This window comes from Onychomys torridus, chromosome 4, assembly GCF_903995425.1.
Source record: "Onychomys torridus chromosome 4, mOncTor1.1, whole genome shotgun sequence".
Taxonomy (NCBI): Eukaryota; Metazoa; Chordata; class Mammalia; order Rodentia; family Cricetidae; genus Onychomys; species Onychomys torridus.
The window spans coordinates 69,236,848-69,257,556 of record NC_050446.1 but is presented as its reverse complement, the minus strand read 5'-3'; the positions used below and the strand labels follow the sequence as shown (position 1 = coordinate 69,257,556).

General features: G+C 41.9%; 1 protein-coding gene across 1 annotated transcript in view; it reads left to right on the top strand.

Annotated features, from left to right (window-relative positions):
• Positions 1 to 19,777: 19,777 nt before the first annotated feature.
• Nup160 (nucleoporin 160) overlaps positions 19,778 to 20,709 on the top strand; it is a 58,761-nt gene continuing 57,829 nt past the window's right edge. Inside the window, exons 1-2 of the mRNA XM_036185651.1 lie at positions 19,778 to 19,908; positions 20,160 to 20,271. Of these exons, the coding sequence (XP_036041544.1) occupies positions 19,809 to 19,908; positions 20,160 to 20,271 (212 nt within the window). The 5' untranslated portion in view covers positions 19,778 to 19,808. The remainder of the gene's footprint in view (positions 19,909 to 20,159; positions 20,272 to 20,709) is intronic.

Below are 20,709 nucleotides of genomic sequence, written 5' to 3'. Positions count from 1 at the left end.
TACTTGGGGGACATGAGTGGGAGAGATTTGGAAAGTGGCAGGCCGAGACACAGGAAATCTTCCTACTACAACATTTCCTTATAATTTCCTTGGCTTGTCGCCAAGTGATGGGACTCTCTTTCTTCAAACCTTTGCTATTGACATGATGTTTCTTATAAAATTCTGAAGCTTCTAGCACATTTCCTACCAATTTCATCATTACCTTGTGCTAAAGGGCCTGCTAGACCCATGTGGGATCTGATATGTGTTATATATAAGGGATGATTTCCATTTCTGATTATTTCTTGTAATTGAACAAATAAAGTCAATTCTGAATCATCTGAAATAAATTCAACATTTTCCATATGTAAAACACCTCTTGAGAGTCAGTAACTATTAAGAGGTTCTGGAAAATCTGATAATAGCATGAGAATAGCTTATCGTTCTGACTTTTGAACAGAATCATAAGGGCTTTGAGCCACTTCACTTAAATTTCCTGACTTATAACCTGCTTTTCCTGATTTGTTTGCATCAGTATAGAATGTGGGGCCCCGGAAATTGGTATTCCTTGTACAACTTGAGGAAGGATCCAATTAATTCTCTTTATAAACTGCATTCTCTTGTTTTGGGGATATTTGTTGTTAATTTCTCCCCCCCAAAAAATACTGCAAGCTCTTTGCCAATATTCATTTTCTGCCCATAAAGAGAAAATTTCAGCATTAGTAAAAGTACTATAATTTCTGGTGGGTCTAATTTCCACTAATTGATGAACTCTCAATTTTCCTTTTATAATCAACTCAAAAGACTTTTCTACTTAAGTCTTTAATTTTTTACTCTGTGTGGTAAAAATATTCATTCTAAAATATTATCTTCTTTCTGCATTAGAATTCCAGTAGGAGAATGTGTAGAAGGCAAGATAACCAGAATACAATCAAGCTGTGGGTCCAAATGATCCACATGTGCATCCCACAATTTCTTTTCTGCCAATTCTCACTCATCCCCAGCTGATCATTTTCTTGGACTATTTAAGTCCTTATAACCTTGTAAGGTTTGAAATAAATTACTTAGTTCTTGAGTTGTCAATCCAATTATGGACCATAGCCAGTTAATATCTCCCAGAAATTTTTGAAAATCATTAAGATTTTGTAATTGATCTTTCCTGATTTCTATGTTCTGTGATTGAATTTTTTGTAAATCTATCTTATATCTTAGGTAATTAATAGAATTTCCTCTTTGCATTTTTTTCAGGAACAATTTGTAATCCCCAGCAGGGCAATATTTTCTTTACTTCTTCAAACATTTTCTCTAAAGTATCTACATTTGAATCAGCTAGTAAGATATCATCCATATTGTGGTAAATTATAGATTGAGAAAACTATTTATGAATCATTTCCAAAAGTTGTTGTACAAAATATTGGCATTGGTGGGGCTATTTAATATCCCTTGTGGGAGAATTATTATAAGTAGTCACCACTGTGAAGGCAAATTTTTCCCTATCCTGTTCTTGGAAAGGTATAGTGAAGAATCACTGTAATAGACAATCCTTTGGGTAATAGAGAAGGCAGGGAAATTCCAGGCTGTAGAGAGCCCATCAGCGGAATTACTTTATTTATGGCTCTCAAATCTGTTAACATTCTCCATTTTCCAGATTTCTTTTTAATAACAAATACAGGAGAATTCCAAGGACTTGTAGATTCTTCAATATGTTGAGTACTTAGCTGCTCCTGTACCAGCTGTACTAAGGCCTGTAATTTTTACTGATGTCAAAGGCCATTGTTCCACCCAGACAGGTTTGTCAGTTAACCCTTTTAAAAGTAGGGTGGTGGGCGGTGGGCAGTAGTGTCTCATGCCTTTAATCCCAGCACTCAGGAGGAGACAGAGGCAGGTGGATCTCTGTGAGTTTGAGGCCAGCCTGATCTACAGAGTGAGATCCAGGATAAGCACCAAAACTACAAAGAGAAAAGAGAAACCCTGTCTCAAAAAAAAAAAAGTAAACTGAGAATGGATTAATAAAATGTGGTACATATACAAAGTGGAGTACTACTCAGCAGAGAAAAACAATGACATCATGAAATTTGCAGGCAAATGGATGAACTAGAAAACATCCTGAGTAAAGTAACCCAGACTCAGAAGGAGAAACATGATATATACTCATTCATAAGTGGATACTAGATATAAAGCAAAGGACAATCAGACTGCAACCCACAGATCTAGGGAGGCTACTTAGCAGGGAAAACCCTAGGATGACTGTGGTTTTGGTTTTGTCCAATCACTGGGCAAGCTTTAGTGAAACATTTCACTATTCAGATAAGAATTTGTACCGTATCAAGCAGATGAAATACTATGCTGGCTGTAATTCCAGGAGGGGAGGCTAAAATCTTTTTAGATTATGGATTAAGCCTATAGAAAAATGTCTGCTATAAATCAAACAGTGAAGGGGAAGATGAATAGGAATCTCACTTATACAACTTAAGTAAAACATAGCTCTCTGAACAGATGGAGATAGGTTTCTTCTGTATCCCAGAATCTAATGAATATTTATATGTATAATTCAGCTATTATTTGGCTTAAAGGGCTTATTGGGAAATGTTATCATTTTTACTATTTTCTACTGAGAAAATATTTTCCAGTTTCAAACAATCCTGGACTTTTGAATTATAACCTTTTTTTTTTTTTTGGTTTTTTTAAGACAGGGTTTCTCTGTAGCTTTGGAGCCTGTCCTAGACTAGCTCTGTAGACCAGGCTGGCCTTGAATTCACAAAGATCCACCTGCCTCTACCTCCCGAGTGTTGGGATTGCAGGCGTGCATCACCACCACCTGGCTATAACCTGTTTTATATTTTTAAAAAGTCTGTATGATATACTGGTTTTGTGTGTTTTCTGTCTACCTCCTATAATAAGAGAAGCATTTTTTAAAGTTTATTTTGTTCAGTGATAGGATTCTCAAATACATAGAACAATGCTTTGTACAAGGTTGGCACTTGTATTTGTTCAATAAATAAATTAAGACACTTTAAAAATAGATAGATAGATAGATAGATAGATAGATAGATAGATAGATAAAATATATTTATTTTATAAAAGTAGGGTGACTGTTGGTATCTTTAAAAGGTCAGCATCTGTTGTGGCCTGTTTATGTACAACCTGAACAGTCGGTGACTATTCTTTAAAATGCGTTTTAATATTTCCCCCAGAAATGTACATTAGTTTGTAGTTTGCTTCTGAGATTGGAGGAATGTTAATCTGGTTATTCCATTGCTGTAACAAATCATGTACCCATAAATTCATTGCTATGTTAGCCACATATGGTTTTAATTTTCCTCTCTGTCCTTCTGGCCCTATACACTCAACCCATTGTTTTACCTGAGATAATATTCCAATCCCTAAAAGCTGAACATTTGCCTCCTGAAGAGGCCAATTTGGATGTGTAAATTCTGGTGCAGTTATTGTTACATCTGCCCCTGTGTCTACAAGACCCTCAATTACAATAGCATTTATTTGTATTTTTAACTTTGGCCTTCAATCACTCACAGAAGTTTGACAAAATATTTGCTTTATGGTTTCTCCTGAAATTTTTGTTTTATGTTCTAAAGCTGTTCTATCATCCAGAGCAGTATGGTTTTTGTTTTTGTTTTTTTATATAATAGGTCCTTTAATTGCTCTATGGAGGAGTTTCTCCTATGGTGACAAGCAATAATTGAACCAAATATGACATGGGGGCTATGAGAGGCCCCCCAAGGCATTTTCCAATGACTAAGTGAAATGTCTATCCCCTGTTAATATGCATTCATTCATACAATATCTGCCTTTGCCATACCTTCTGCTTACTCCAGAAGGCAGGGGCCTTCTGTTTGGATTATTCCTAGAAAAAACATTGTCTCTAGGAACACCTTGCCTACAATCTTTTTTTGGGTGACCTTCTTTACTGCAATTAAAACATCTGACATCTTGATTTTTCTTCAAGCCTCTGGAAATCACCTCTCCTATCCAAGCACCATCATGGTTATGAGATTCAATATTGATGGTATCTCAGATCCATTCCTCTATGGGTGGTGGCCTTGCCTTTAAAGGCCTAATTATCCTTTTTTCATTGTGAATTAGCATTTTCAAAAGCCAAAGATTCAACTATTATGTCTAGCTTCTGAATTTGGTATCATTCTATTTACAGCTGAAGTCAATCTTTGTAAATATCAGTGAAGGTTTCTTTTGGGCCCTGTATAACTTTAGTAAATGACTGTTGCTGTGGGATGTTCTCTATGCTGTGAATGTGTTGCTCTGATTGATTGATAAATAAAACTGATTGGCCAGTAGCCAGGAGGAAGTATAGGATAGGCAGGACAAAGAGAAAAGAGAATTCTGGAAAGTGGAAGGCTGAGTCAGGAGACACTGCCAGATGATGCCATGAGAAGTGAGATGTAAAGATGTAAGCCATGAGGCACATGGCAAGGTATAGATTTTAAAAAATGGATTAATTTAGGATATAAGAACTAGATAGCAAAAAGCCTGAGCCATTAGGCCAAACAGTTTAAATATTATAAGCGTTTGTGTGTTTGAGTCTGAGTGGCTGCTGGCCCAGGTGGAACTGGATATAACTCCAGCTACAGACTGTTCTCTTTTTGACATCTTCAACTCTGTCCCAAGTATTCAAAGTTGCTACATGGCATGGAGCCAAAGTATAGTCACCATATATAGACTGTCTTTGTACATCAGCATAATTGCCCTCTCCAAGAAGTTGGTCTTGGGAAATTTCAATACTTCTAGCCCTACTTTGTTGTTCAATGGTCCTAGCCTCATCTTTTCACCAAGTTCTCCACTGTAATTGAGGACCAGGTTCCAAAACTGCTGTAACCAAGTCTTTCCAGTGTTGTGGGAGAATTCTGATACTAGTTGGCCATGAATTTAACATATACTTCACAAAAGGTGAATGCATATCATATGAGACTATTGTTTCCTTAAATCTCCTTAAATCTAACATTTCCACAGGAATTCAGTCAGCTCTTACATAGCCTTGAAGATTCCTGTCATTTGGTAGTTGTTCCTGTATGGTGACTGGATAAATTAAGGTTGGTTTTTTGATAACTTTGGGCTGTTCCTTTCTAATTTCATAATGTAATGTTGAGGTTTGTTCTCCCTTAAATTCATTTGTCTTTGTCTGAATATTTCTATTATCTGTTTTAATAAGTTTTTAAGGCTTCTAACTTAGCAGTCAAAATTGCATTTTTTTCTTTAGTAATTAGTTTTAGAGCTTGCAGTCAATTTCTCATATTTGGCATTGATATCAACCAACTATTTTAGGGATAAAACAAGAATTACTAGACCAATAATGATTATAATTAACATTATGTAAATCATAGATAAATTATCCCCTCATTTAATTGTTCCATTGTATGATTGTGGAATCATACAGAGACATAATTCCCTACATTGTAACAGTGTCTCCCATTTTTTAACTGGGGGGGGGACGGGGGAAGACTCTTCTTTTTTTTACAATTCCCCCTTTTAAAATTCCCAGTTGTCTCACTACACACACACACACACACACACACACACACACACACACACACACATCCTGAAGCATGTCCACACCTTTACACACACAATACACATACAATAGTAATAATGATTTTTAAAAAGCAAGAAGTCATTTTCAATGTGTCTCAGTAGTTAGTTTGCCTAGCATATGTGACTCCTGCAGCTCAAAGCCCAATATCAAAAAAAAAAGGTATGTTGTCCATTGCCCTAAAAATCCTTTGTGCTCTACCTTGTGCATCCTCCCTCCAACCTAACCCCTGCATTTTCAGCCTCGAATGAAATTTAATTTGACTGTGTTGAGCATTCTGAAAGGCTTTAGCAAGGGTAGCGGTGTCAGACATTAGATTTATTCTGTTCACTATCAAATTTCACATCCTATCTTTTTCACTGAAACCTAATTGAGCTCTTTTCCATCACAGCCTCTCAGTTTAAATCCCACGATACAATCCAGGAAATGAACACACTGTTTCCATTTAGAGTTAAAAAATTTGAGTTTAGGGCTGGAAAGATGGCTCACTGGCTGCTCTTCCAGAGGTCCTGAGTTCAATTCCCAGCACCCATATGGTGGCTCACAACCACCTGTAATGAGATCTGGCTCCCTCTTCTGGCCTGCAGGGATACATGCAAACAGAACACTGTATACATAATAAATAAATAAATCTTTTTAAAAATTGGGTTTAGCAGAATAAAACATTTCTATTAGTAAAACTTAGCTCTTGTAGCCATTATTTAATTGTTGGGGGTTGGCAAGATAAAAAGAAGGTAAAAGAACTGGGTCACACAAGACTGACTACTGAGTTCCATCCCTAGTCATTTAAAAATGAAAGGAACTGACTTCAAAAAGCTTTTTATCTACACACACACACACACACACACACACACACACACACTCACGTATTCATTTGAAGTTAGACACAATTCTCACTCTGAAGTGCAAATTACATCAGAGGTATAAGAGACATGTGAATTTTCAGAACTCACCTCCAGTGTGCCTGGGATGCAAAGGAAACACTCGAGTGTTGCTATACCTAGAGAGAAGTGCAGGCAGGGAAACGTCAGAATCAGAGTGACAGCTGAGAAATGTTTGCAATGAGAACCTGAAAATCGCTCCCACTGATCAGCACTGAGTCTGCACAGAATATCGTTATCAACGGGTGTTTAAAAAGTACAGGAGAAATCATTTTCTCTAACTTCCTTCTAACATTAATTACTAGCTTGGTTTCTAGTAGGGTAAAAAAAAATTAAGATAAATGCTTCTCTAGAAACTAAAGTTCAGTAAAATGTTTACGTTTTTAAATTATGTTTTACGTATTGAGGGAGGTGTGGGCTCTAGTGTGCATGTGAAGGTCAAAAACAATTCATGAGAGTCGGTTCTCCCCTCCAGCACGTGGGTTCCAGGGATCAAAATCAGGTTGTCAGATGCAGGCGCCTTTGTCTATGAGCCGTCACACTGGCCTTAAATTTATTTTTAATAAAATTAAAAGATTTTCAAAAATATGGTACCAATTTTAGAAATTTCAAAAAACAAACAGACTTTGAAAACTGTGTTACTAAAAATAGACCTGACCTTTGCTACTTGTCTAATGAATCCTCCAGAGCAGAAAAGATTTCCCCCATTGAAGGTACAGTGGAGCTAACTCGTCTGCAGTCCTTCATTTAATTAGCTAAACTCTTCCAGATGGGGAACAGTTGAAGCAGAATGATGGTTCTGAGCTCTTGGAATTGTCAGTAAGTACAACAATATGTTCCATGTATAAAAGGGGTGCCTTTTGTCTTTGCCTTCGCCTAGCAATGAGGAAGCCAGCATGTGGTAATATCATCTTAGGCCACTGAGAAAGATCTGTTCTCATTTTAACCAATTTTCAGCAAGCACATATCCAGCGTCCCCGGCCCCTGCCCCCGCCCCCAACAAACACTGGAGATAAAAATCAGGCAGACCCTGCCCTTAGAGACTCTCAAAGTGTCACAGGGGTTGTCTTCTGTGCATGGCATGTATGGTGACTGGCTAACAATCTGCTGCATCAATGGAGTAAACGATAGAGTTAAATAAGGAGCTGCATTCATAAAGCTCTGGACAGAAGGCTTCCGTCAGAGGGGAGCATGGGCTCTTCAGCTGTCAGGGCAAGCTCTGCAAAAAAGTTTACCAGGCAGGAGTGAGTAAGAATTCCAGGCACAGAAAATGAAGCTTACAAATATAGTATCATGTATTTTGACAAGAGCTAGTAATTTGGTGTGGCTACAGAGTGATGTGGATATGGAATGAGGCAGAAGGTGGTGAGGTCACAAAGATAGGTTGTGGGTTCATATGAGGGGACCCTGAAAGCCAACTCAGTGTAGGTTTGACCCTTTAGCATGTGGTCCTGTTTGAGAGAGCCGACACGAGCCACGGTATTAGAGGATGTGCAGAAGGAGAAAGGGAAACAGAAGAGAGAGAAGGAGAAGCGCTCATCTGTGCCACGCAGTAGCTCAGATCCTCTGCAGATTTATAGTAAGCCTCATTTAATCCCTGCACTATCCCCACTGGCTGCATAATGTTGTCCTTGTTTTCAGAGGACAAAACTCAAGTTGTGCAGTTGTCCTCAGATCACACCGCTAATAACAGACAGAGCTGAGAAACTAAAGGTACCGAAACCTTATTAGAGCACCAAAATGCTGCCGAACTTGTAAATTACTATCAGAAAACACACAGTGGAAGACTGGAGAAAGTTGGTGAGTGATCAAGGAAAGAAAAGCAAGAGTGTACAAAGGGATATGTTACAGCGAGGGAACTGCAGCACAGGAAGTGGAAAGATAATCATAGAAAACCACAACACGTGTTTTTTCAATGCAAAGCCCCAGGGAAGAGACAGCCAGGATATGACTCTGCCTCTCACACAGGCTCCTTAGCATTTGGTATCGCTCTTCAGTCTTTTTTTTTTTTTAAACTTTAGACAATTTGTTGAGAGTAACAAAGATCCAGCTCATGATCTTGCAACTTTAATGCTCTAATCAGAAACAGATGGTGCCTAGTTTCCTAGAAACTGCAGAATTTTGAGGACATCACTCTGCTCCACACCACTGATTTCAGTTCCTTCACAGATAGTGACAAGTGCCACATAATGTGGCTGCTGGGCACTGTACTGGAACATCTGTCCTCCTAGCTAGAGAGTTTTTTAAAGGTTACAACCTTTTTTCCAGGGCACCAAGCTTGATGACCTGAGTTCTGTCCCTGGGAACTGCATGCTGGAAAGAAAGCCAAGCCTCATAAGCTGACCTCTGACCTGTACATATATGTGGGAGGTATATATATACATACATGCCCACATGGACTGAAATAAATTAATTTTTTTTCAAAATCCTCCATTTTAGTGTAGCTCTTTCTAATTTCAAAAATAATTACTAAGCTGGGCATGGTGGCACATACCTTTAGTTCCGGCACGAAGGAGACAGAGTCAGGAGGGTCTCTGTGAGTTCAAGGCCAGCCTGGTCAGCATAGCAAGTTCTACAACAGCCAGGGCTACATAGTGAGACCAGTGTATCAAAAATAAAAAACAAAAAACCCAATCACATTTTTTTTTCCAGAGCTGAGGACCGAACCCAGGGCCTTGCGCTTGCCTTGCAAGCACTCTACCACTGAGCTAAATCCCCAGCCCCGACATTTTTAAATATTCCTTTTTATTGTTAAAAAAAATTAAATATTGGACATCATTGGGATGTAACTTAGTGTAGAAAACTATAAGGGATATCCAAGGAAAATTCAAGAAACTCCCACTGACTTGAGGAACCTAAAGATATGAATCTGGGTGCCACATGTAACTGAGTATCCTCGATAGAATCCTGGAACAAAAAAGACCATTACGTTAAAAAGTGAGCAGGTCCAGTGAGATGGCTCAGTGGGAAAAAACACTTGTTTCACACGCCTGACAACATGAGTTAAATCCCTAGAAACCAAAGTAGAAAGAGAAAACTGACTCCTGGAAGTTGTCCTCTGATCTCCACATATGTCCATGTGTACACACACACATCCACACACATCCACACACACACACAGTATGAAGGTCAGATATAATGGTGAATGCTTGTAACCCTAGTATGCCAGAGGTGGCTCAAGGCTAGCCTAGACTATACATAGTGACTGTAACTTGGGGTGGGGAGAAAAGAAAGACAAAGTATGTTTTGAGGGGGTATACTGGATAGTTCTATGTCAACCTGACACAGGCTGAAGTCATCTGAGAGAAGGGAACCTCAATTAAGAAACTGTCTCCATAAGATCTGGCTGAAGGCAGCTGGGCACAGTAGCACATGCATTTTTGTTTTTGTTTTTCAAGACAAGGTTTCTCTGTGTAGCCCTGGCTGTCCTGGAACTTGCTTTGTAAACAAGGCTGGCCTTGAACCTGACTCTATCTCCCAAGTGCTAGAATTAAAGGTGTGTGAGGCAAAGGCAAGTGGATCTCTGTGAGTTTAAAGCCAGCCTGGTCTCCATAGTGATTCCCAGGACTGTCAGAGGTATACAGTGAGAACTTGTCTCAAAAACAAGCACATAAACAAATAAAAAAGATCCAGCTAGACATAAACCTATAGGGCATTTAATTAATTAGTGGGTGATGGGGGAGGGCCCATCCTATTGTGGGTAGTACCGCCCCTGGGCTGGTGGTCCTGAGTTCTATAGAAAGCAGGTTGAGCGAGCCAGTAAGCAGCGCTCCTCTCCATGGCCTCTGCATCAGCCCCTGCCTCCAGGATCCTGCCCTGTTTGTCTATCCTGACTTCCTTTGATGTTGAATAGTGATAAAGCATAAACCAAATAAATCCTTTCCCTCCCCAGGTTGCTTTTAGTCACAGCATTTCTGTTGTTGTTGTTTTGGGGACAGGTTTTTCTGTGTAACAATCCTGGCTGTCCTGAAACTCTTATTATAGACCACGCTGGCCTAGAACTCACTCACAGAGATTCCCCCTGCCTTTGCCTCTTGAGTGCTGGGATTAAAGGCGAGTGCCATCATGCCTGGCAGTCATGGTGTTTCTATACAGCAATAGCAGCCCTAAGACAGGAAGCTTGCTTGGTTTTAGAGACAAGGTCTTGCTATCTATTATTTATGTAGCTCTGGTTAGCCTAGAACTCACACTTTAGATCAGGCTAGCCTCATACTCATGGAGATCTGCCTGCCTCTGCCTCCCAAATTCTGGGATTAAAGATGTGAGCCACCACACAGACTAAAGTATGCATTTTAGTTAATAGTATGTTAACAGTGGCTGATCAGTTGTGACAAATATTAATATGATCTGTTAACCACAGGAAACTAAAGGTTTGCTTACAAAACAAACACTGCATCCCTCTGATTGTTTCCTTGGAATAAAACCCTGAGAGTAAAATGGCTTGGTCAAACTATGGAAACATTTTTCTCCATCAGAGATACTCATTCTTAAAGTAGTATTGTGATGTGATAAGAATGAGTAATGTGGAGTGAATATGAGCAATTCCATACATCTCTGAAAATGTCACAGGGAAACCTGATATTATAAACAATTAAGGTACACTAAAAAAGGAAGAAAAGAAGCAAACAGTTACAAATGTGTGCCTGACTCTTTACCGCTGACTAGCACCTATGCCTTTATCCAGCCTTGCCCCCCGGGTTAACTCCTCAGAATGGAAGGAGACCTAACAGATCACGATGCTTGGCTGCCTCATTTGACAGCCAAAGCAGCAGCTCAGAGCAATGAAGCAACTTGCCCAAGGTCACACAGCGTGTGGACAGAGGGCAGGAGAACCTGCACTCCCAAGGACTGCACATCTACTGAACTGACCTTGAGGCTGGTCCAGGGAAGTCACCTTCTCTGGCTTCTGGTGGTTAAAAGTAGTGGTCAATAACCAGATATTTTCCTTTATTGACTCCTATGTTTGGGACATGGTTGTAAGGAATGAGAGGGGGAGGGGGGGAGTGTGTGTATACATTAGTTTATGTGCACCACATGTATGCAGGAGCCCAAAGAGACCAGAAGAGAGCATTGGCTCCTCCTGGAACTGGAGTTACAGGCAGTTCTAAGCTTCCATGTAGGTTCTGGGAACTAAACCTGGGTCCTCTGCAAGAACAGTAAGTGATCTGACATCTGAGCAATCTCTCTAGCCCCAGAGTTTAAACCAGGTTAAAAGAATGGGTTCAGACTCGGCTAAGAATTGTTTGCCAATCGGGAAAACTCAGAATTCATAGCTAGGCACAGTGGCGCAGGCCTGTATGCCAACATTCTGGAGGTGGAAGCAGGAGGATCAGGAGTTCAAGGTTATCTTAAGGCTGTAACAACGTTGAGACCAGCCAGGGCTACATGGAGAAATGAAGTAGTAAGTGTAGAAAGCATATCGTCGGAGAGAATGGCGTTTGAGTGAGAACAAAGGGAGAATTTTCTGCTGAGCAGTCTGTCTTATCCCAAGAAAGCTTGTTTCCTTGCCTGTATGGTCTTTAGACAAGGGAAATCCCAGAATTGGCATCAGTAAGGAAGAAGAGGGCAACAGAAAGGAAGGCAGAGATTGTTAGACTTCTTGGCTAGGTTTCAGAAACAAATACTTCCCGAGCCCAGCATTGTCAGGCTAGCGTCAGGGCAAGCCCAAGAAGACAGACAAGGAACATTAGTGTTACTGACTTGGCTCCACACACTGTTACTCGGGAGAAACTGGTGCGTAAGCAGGGTCCTGGAGGGTTCGAGAGAAACAGAACAATCACTGGGTGTGGACTGTGCTTGCCTGCGGAAGCTTTGCCAGGCCTGAAACTGCAGGCATACATTTTGGCTTACTGAATTTCCAGACATTCTTGCAGGAGTGACAAAGGCTGGCTAAAACAAAACTGGAAGCCTGGGATTTCGGAAAGCATGGCCTCTGACCTCCAGCCTGAAGCTCTTATCAAAGTCCCAAGTCCTACTCAGGTCACTGAACACCAGACTCTGCTGTATGAGAAAGCGACTTATTTTATTTTTATTTTATTCTTTTGGCACCTGCATAGGAAATGAAACTTGGTGGTAAAATGAGGAAGGAGTAATGTTTCTAAAGGTTCTATTTTTATGAGTTGAACCCTTTTACCCTTTTGAAGGAATAAGCAGAAGGGTTTTTAAAGAACTTTCCAGAGCAGATGCGAGGAAAAAAACCACTCAACAGATTGGGAAATACCTCCACTGACATTAATTGCCATCATTATTTTTTTTGCTGAGCAAGACACAAAGGCATGCCATTTTGGCACAATGGCAAAGAAATGACATCCCTGAGGGTGTAAAGATAGGACAGGCTGGGAGCTCTCCTTTAATCCCAGTACTCAGGAGGCAGAGGCAGAGGCAGGCAGATCTCTGAGGGTTCGAGAGATCTGGTCTACATAGTAAGATCTAACTTAGTCAGAGCTACACAGTGAGACCCCGTTGAGGAAGGAGGAGGAGGAGGAGGAGGAGGAGGAGGAGGAGGAGGAGGAGGAGGAGAAGGAGGAGGGAATGAAAAGGGACCATTTAAAAAATAGTTTATTCTTGAGACAGGGTCTCACTATGTAGCCCATATTAGCCTCAAGCTCATCATCCCTCTGCCTCTGTCTTCTGAGTGCTCAGATTACAGCTGTGCACTACCATACACTACTTGAAAAAAAATAAAAGTATTATTGGAATCACCCTGGGCTAATAGCAAGATGAGAGAGAAAGAGATATTAAGCTCTATGGTTGTAAATAAAACTCAATTATTGAATGAGTTCTAATTTTCTTATCCCTAGGCTGCTTTTTATTTCTTTTTTTCTTTAAGATTTATTTTGGTTTTCATGTATGTGTTTTGCCTGCATGTGTGTTTGTGCACTGTGTGTGTGCCTGGTGACCCTGGAAGTTAGAAGAGGGTGTCAAATGCCCTAGAACTGGAGTTACCACTGGTTGTGAGCCACTGTGTGGGTACTATGACTAATTGCTGAATTCTCTCTCCAGGCCTGAATGAGTTTTTGTCTTGGTTGGTTGGTTGGTTGGTTGGTTGGTTGGTTGGACACAGGGTTTTATCTTGTAGTCCTAGACAGCCTGAGTCTTGCTATGTGAACCATACTTGCCCCAAACTCAAAGAAATCTATCTGCCTCTGTCCCCAGATACTGGGATTAAAGGGTGGACCACCTTTCCCCAGCTGAATTGTTGCTGTTCTCTCTCTCTCTCTCTCTCTCTCTCTCTCTCTCTCTCTCTCTCTCTCTCTCTCTCTCCTCTCTCTCTCTCTCTGTTTGTGTACACATGCACATGTGTCAGAATGAATGTGTGGATGTCAGAGGACAGCTTTTGGGAGTTGGCTGTCTCCTTCCACCATGGGTTCCCAAGATTAAACTCAGGACATCTACCCTGCACTGTGAGCATCTCTATCCACTGAGCCATCTCCCTGGTCACTTTTATTTTGTTCTTTAAGATTGTTAGTCTTAGTTCAATGATAACAGCTTAATTAACACCATTAAGGCTACCTACACATCTTTCTTCTTATTTATTTATTTTTGTTTTGTCCAGACAGTCCTGACCGTTCTGGAACTCACTCTGTAGACAAGGCTGACCTCAAACTCAGAGATCCTCCTGCCTCTGCCTCCCAGGTGCTGGGATCAAAGGTGTGTGCCACCACCACATCTTGCTTCTTGTTGGTGCTTTCAATTCCTCCCTTCAGGGCTACTTTCAAGGATAGATGGTAAATGCACTACACTCAATTGATAGGTCCTATCTGACTCCCTAATACTGACACTCTGTGGGGAAGTTTTCCCACAACTCACCAGCAAGATAAGTGAAGGTGGAAAGGGCCACAAGGCTTCACTGGTAAAGACCAGTGTGTGGTACCTGTCCCTCTAGGAAGGGCAATTGATTGAGCTTGTATTTTTTTATTAAGAAAATCTTTTCATTCATTTTACACACCAATCAAAGATCCCCCTTTTCCCTCCTCCCACCTACCCCCAGCCTCCCCCTCCAACCCTCCCCCAACTTCCCCCGACTAGAAGGCAAGGCCTCCCTTGGGGAGGCACATCCAGTAGAGGCAAGTCCAAGCCCTTCCCCCTGCCTCAAGGCTGCACTGATTAAGCTTTTATATGTTATCACTACATAAGTGTCAGGTCATTTCCAGATACACCAGACCTGGCTTTGGTAGGTAAGGCCATCTCAGGAAACTCAATTTTTTCCTGATTTTGTGGATTACATTATGTACCACATTTAAAACAAAATGAACAAACAAAACCAGGGTCTTATTATGTAGACCTAGATGTCCTGGAACTCTTTATGTAGACCAGGCTAACCTCAAACTCACAGAGACCCACCTGGTTCTGCCTCCCAAGTACTGGCACTAAAGGTATGTGCCACCTTATCTAGCCTATGTGAACTGCTTTTTTAAATATACAAAAAGGAATATCCCACTACTCATCCCTTGGTCCCCTGCAACTCTCAAAAGTTCTTTTCCCACTATTCTACCTTAAAAAATTCATGTTCACTTTGGTTACTCTAAAAAAGTAAAATAAAATAACATTAATTAATCATGGAACAAAGTGCAACATGTTGAAATTTATGGAAAATGCTGTATGAAAAGTGGAAAAAAGTCAAGGCAAAAATCACAAAACCAGAAGTGAGAACACTGGCATACTTCACTTCTCTCGTCACCCTCTTTTTAAAAGAAGTCCCCTTGCAATGCTATGTGCTGGGTTTCCTGGGGAGAGCTGAAACACTCCAGACTCTATGTCAGAGCAATGAATGCACACCTACGATGTCAGCCTGACTGCTCCACAACTTAGCTTTATAGGGACCTTTACTCTTTAAGCAATGTCCTGCCGAGCAGTGATGGCACACGCCTGTAGTCCCAGCACTCAAGAGGCAGGAGCAGGAGGATCTCTGAGTTTGAGGCCAGCCTGGTCTGCAGAGTGAGTTTCAGGACAGCCAGGACTACACAGAGAAACCCTATCTTAAAAAAAAAAAAAAGCAGTGTTCTAGCTCACCCTTGTTCAAAATCTTCTATACTGAGGTCAGATCTACTTTAATAAATATTTGTTTATTTTTATGTGTATGTGCGTTAGTGAGTATATGTGCACCACAGGTGTTCAGAATACCTTGGAGGCCAGAAGAGGCCACTGGATCCCCTGGGACTAGAGTTATAGGCAGTTATGAGCCACCATGTGAGTCCTAGGAACCAAAGCTGGTCCTCTGCCATAACACTAAACCCTGAGCTATCTCATCAGCCCCTCCAATATACTTGATTTTTTTTTTTAACTGTTTACAAAGGTTTGATTTAGAAAAAAATTAGATAGGGTCTCGGGTAGCTCCAGTTGGTCTCAAACTCACTCTGTAGGCTGACTTTGAACTCCTGATCTTCTTGCCTTCTCCTCCCAAGTGATTGTGGACCATCATACCCAGCTAAAAGAAAACTCTTAACCAGTCATGGTGGTGCAGGCTTTTGATCTGAGGATCCAAGAGTCAGAGGCAAGCAAATTTCAGTGAGTTTTAGGCCAGCCTGATCTACATAGTAAGTTCTGAGACAACCTAGGCTACTTAGTGAAACCTGTCTCAAAACAACAACGAAAAACAACCAAATAAGCAAAAATCCCACAAAATAATAACAACAATAATCATTTTTAAAACTCTTAATATTTAAGGGGAAGTGATACTGAGGATTGAACCCAGGGCTTGTGCTTGCTACGCAGGCACTCCACCACTGAGCCACCTCCTTAGTTCTTAAAATAATACTTTAATTTATTTTGTTTTTTTTTTATTTTGGACTCAGCGGTTAAGAGCATTGGCTGCTCTTCCAGATGACCCAGGTTTGATTCCCAGCATCCACACGAGAACTCACAAGAATCTACAACTCCAGTTCCATAGGATCTGATGCCCTCTTCTGGCCTCTCTGGGCATGCAGGCAAAATACTCATACATATAAAATCAATAACCAAAGTTAGTTGTGAAAATCATTATGGGGCTAGAGAGATGGCTCAGCAGGTAAGAGCACTCACTGCTCTTGCAGAGTACTTGGGTTCCATTCTCAGCACCCACATGGCATCTCACAACTCCAATTCTAGGAGATCCAACGCCCTCTTCTGGCCTCCTAAGGCACCAGGCATGCATGTGGTCCATAAGTACACATGCAAGTATTCACACAAACACACAACAATAAAAATAAATGAATCATTTAAAAGAATTATTATGGGGGCTTACCACAGCTCGCACGTGGAGGTCGGAGGACAATTTTTAAGAGTCAATTCTCTCCTTCTACCTTTACATGGATTCTGAAGTATTAACTTTACCTATGGTTCTTCAGGGAAGGGTAGAGTCTCATGAGCCCTGCACCCCATCCCACCCCTGTGATGGAAGGTGACAAGCCCTGTCTTTTGTGTAGATAACCACCATGCTATGATTCCATGAGCGCATCCACCATGTTGTGTTCAGGAGACGCTGTTCTTACAGCACACCTCTTCATTCTCCATCTCAAGCAACCCTGGGTAAACTCAGTGGGCCACACACAGAGAAAGACATGAAACATGAGATTGTCAAGGAGAAGGGAGGGCTCGTCAGAAGAGGAATAAAAGAGGGTGCTGGGGATCAAAAGATCAAAATATGTACATGTGTGAAATTGTCAAAGAATAACAAAACAATATTCTCCATGCTGTTCCTCTCATATTAGAATACTTTCTTTGGTGCTGGAGGACCAGAGTTCAGTTCTCAGCATCCACATCTGACATCACAACCACACACACACACACACACACACACACACACACACAGACACACACACACAGACACACACACACAATTTTTAAAATTTCTTTTGGAAAAAAAAAAAAACAACTTGTTGCTGGGCATGGTGGAATACATCTTTAACCCCAGCACTCAGGAGGCAGATAGATGCAGGTAGATCTCTGTGAATTCAAGGCCAGCCTGGTCTACATAGTTCCAAGTCAGCCAAGGTTACATAGTGAGACCCTGTCCCAAAAAAATAAATTAAAAAAATAACTACCTCTTAAAAGAATAATTTGGTAACTTAAACAGATATAGGATGTGATAAAATAAAGTCACACATAATGTTCCTGAAGGACTTTTCTGAGACATTAAAATGATGATGAGCTCTGTAAAGCTTCAAGAAGGACTTAGGTATGCTGCACTGACCTACAGAATACTCCTTTCCAGGAGCAACTTGGACGATGGTCCTGTGGGATGGGATATGATATATATATGATCATGTTCTCCACATATTTAAAATATCTATCAGATCACTCTCAACTACATAGCCGTTTGAGGCCAACTTGGACTAGCTATACAAGAACCTGTTTCAAAAACAAAGGATGGGAGACAGGGAGGAAAAAAGAGAAAGGGAGAGGGAGAGAGCTAGAATATAATAAAAGGGCTGAGGATGTATGAGGATGAAGCTAGCTCAGTGGTAGAGTGCTTGTAAAGCATGCATTAAACCCAGCACCACATAACTGGGTGTAGAGCACAGGCCTGTATTTCAGCACTCAAAGGTGGAAGTAGGAAAGCCAGAAGTTCAAGGTCAGCTGCTATCAAGTCGGAGACTAGCTAGGGCTACATGAAACCATGTTGTATGTGTGAGAGAGAAAGTGGGGTAGGGGGAGACTCTGAGGAGGGTGAGTCTAATAAGGGCTTGTTTATGGTGACCAGAAATGACAGTATGTTTGTATGTTTAGAGTAACTTGGTAAGAACTGGAAAAGTTAAAGATGCAGACAAGAATTGCTAAAGTGATAATCAGGTGACCTAAGGTAGACGTAGGAAGGGTATCTCTCTATAAGCTCAGAGCCAATTCAATGTGCAGAAACAGAAGCATAAGCCTACAAATGCTGGTAGTGGGAAATACGGTTCCAGGGCAAGTTGTCTTTTTTGTTGTGTATGTATGTGTGTTTACATAAGTGTGGTAGTGCATGCACATGGGTGCCAAAAGTTGGTGACAAGTGTCTTTCTGGATCCCTCTCCACCTTATGCAGAGGCATGGGTGCTCACCTGAAATCAGAGCCCACTGATTCAGCTGGTCTGGCGTGTACGTGGGCTTTGGGGATCCAAGCTTGGATTCTTATGTTTAAATAACAAGCCTTTTGACCTGCTCTGTCTCCCCAGCCACTGTTTTTTGTTTTCTGAGACTGGGTCTCTACAGACTCACTGCTTCAGTTTCCTAAGTGCTGGGATGAAAGAGGTGGGCCACCACACGTGGCTGCTCTTTGTTTCACTGGTGCCAGGGTTTCAGACAGCCTCAGGCCAGCCTTCATCTTGACATAAATTGGAAGAGGACCTAGAGAACTCCTGCTTTCACCTGCTTCCAAAAGCTGCTGTAGTGTACCACTATGCCCAGCCAGCCCGACCGCTTTGATTCTCAAAGTAAACTGAGAGTGAGGGTGAGAAAGGTGTGGGCAGTTATGATCTCAAAATACTCATCAGGGCGGTAAATGGTCAAGGGAAACGTGATTGCTGGGGCACAATTAGGGAACTGCCCGCTGTTATGGTTCTGATGGAGTTGCCAAGGAATGTGTTCAGCTATAAATTTAGATTGAAGTTGTAGATAGTTTTATTTACTTCATTCACGAAGTCTCACTATGTAGCCCCAGATAGCTTTGAATGAGCAATCCACCTGCCTCAACCTCCAGAGTGCTGAGAGGTCCCAGGGGAGAAAAAAAAAAAAAAAAAAAAAAACCTCTTTGCACGCTTGCAAATTGAGGGGCATTTTGGTAATCTCAGGAGGTTGCAGCATTAATGTTTAATTCAACACATCCGACCGGTGTCCGTCATGGTGGCACGTGCCTGTTAATCCTAGCACTCGGGAGGCTGAGACAGGAAGATCAGAGTTCGAGGCCAACCTAGGCTAGAAAGGGAGCTGCTATCCCAAAACATGCACGTAGGTTGTGTAAAGAAAAGTCTCGCAAAAATGCACCAAAGGTCCCTCTTCCATTCACTTTTTCTTCCGTTTCTCTGAACGATGGAGAGGCTGGGTGACAACTTACACGGCGACATCGGACCGAGGGGAAGGTGACCGCAAGCTACGAGTGGCCCTGGCTAAGGACAGCGGCCCCTTAGGGCTCTTCCCCGCCACCGCCCGCGCCAGCTTTTCAAAATGGAAACATACAGCCCCGCCCCTGCTCGAAGCCGCCGGGAAAGGCCGCCGCCGCCGGCTTCGAGGTGACCGCAGGTCGAGGCGTCTTCCTCCCTCCTCGGACTCATTTTCATGGTGAAAACCCGCGGCTGACCGTCAGACCCGCGGTGCTCAGCCCGCGACAGCTGCACAGACCCACCGTGCCTTTAGTCCAGCGCCACACCCCCGGAAGTGACGACAGCGACGCGACCCGCCCTTGTCCCGTCGGGCTTTGCGGCGACGGCGGGAAGATGGCGGCGGCGGGATCCCTGGAACGGAGCTTCGTGGAGCTGAGCGGAGCTGAACGCGAAAGGCCCAGGCACTTTCGGGAATTCACAGCCTGCGGCGTTGGTACGGAAAGGGCTTGGGGGAATGGGAGCCACTGTTTGCCTTCGGGATCCTCCAGTACGCCTTTGGCCTCCTCCCTGGTTTATCCAAGTCCACATGTCCAAATTCTGTGAATCACAGCCTGACTTCTTTCTCCTTTTCCCCCATCCTATTGTATGCACTGTCAGTCCCTTGCACTCTGCTTCCTCAGCACTCTCCAGTGCCTGTCACCCCCAGAGAACCACGTGTGCAAGCCGACCACATTGATTTTGCAGGGACTGCAAATGCTGTGTTTGGAGCGGTGAAATACAGTGAGAGCGCGGGAGGCTTCTATTATGTGGAAAGTGGCAAGTTGTTCTCCGTCACCAGAAACAGGTTCATTCATTGGTGAGTGCTGCGTTGCCCCATCCCCTTGGAAGGTAGAGTTGTTTGTTGTATGAATATTCGTGCCTGTTCCAAATTATTACGACTGGCAGAAATCTACACTTAGGAATAGAGACCCACTGTCTTCAATTCATGCCAGAATCCGTTCTAGGAGAGGTACTCTCCTAGCAGTATAAAAACAAAGGAATGTAGTTAAGGAGATACAACATTGAAGACCCATTTTAGACACAAATTTAGTGTCAGTAGTCTTTGAAGCTTCATTCTGCTGATGAGATTGAGCTTGTACATGTCATACATCATGCTGAGTACTGGGAAATGGTACAAGATATGGTAGCTATATAAGGATAGAAATATAGTAGATGCCACTTTTGTTTTGTTACTTTCTTTTTTTTTTTTGTTTTGTTTTGTTTTTCGAGACAGGATTTCTCTGTGTAGTTTTGG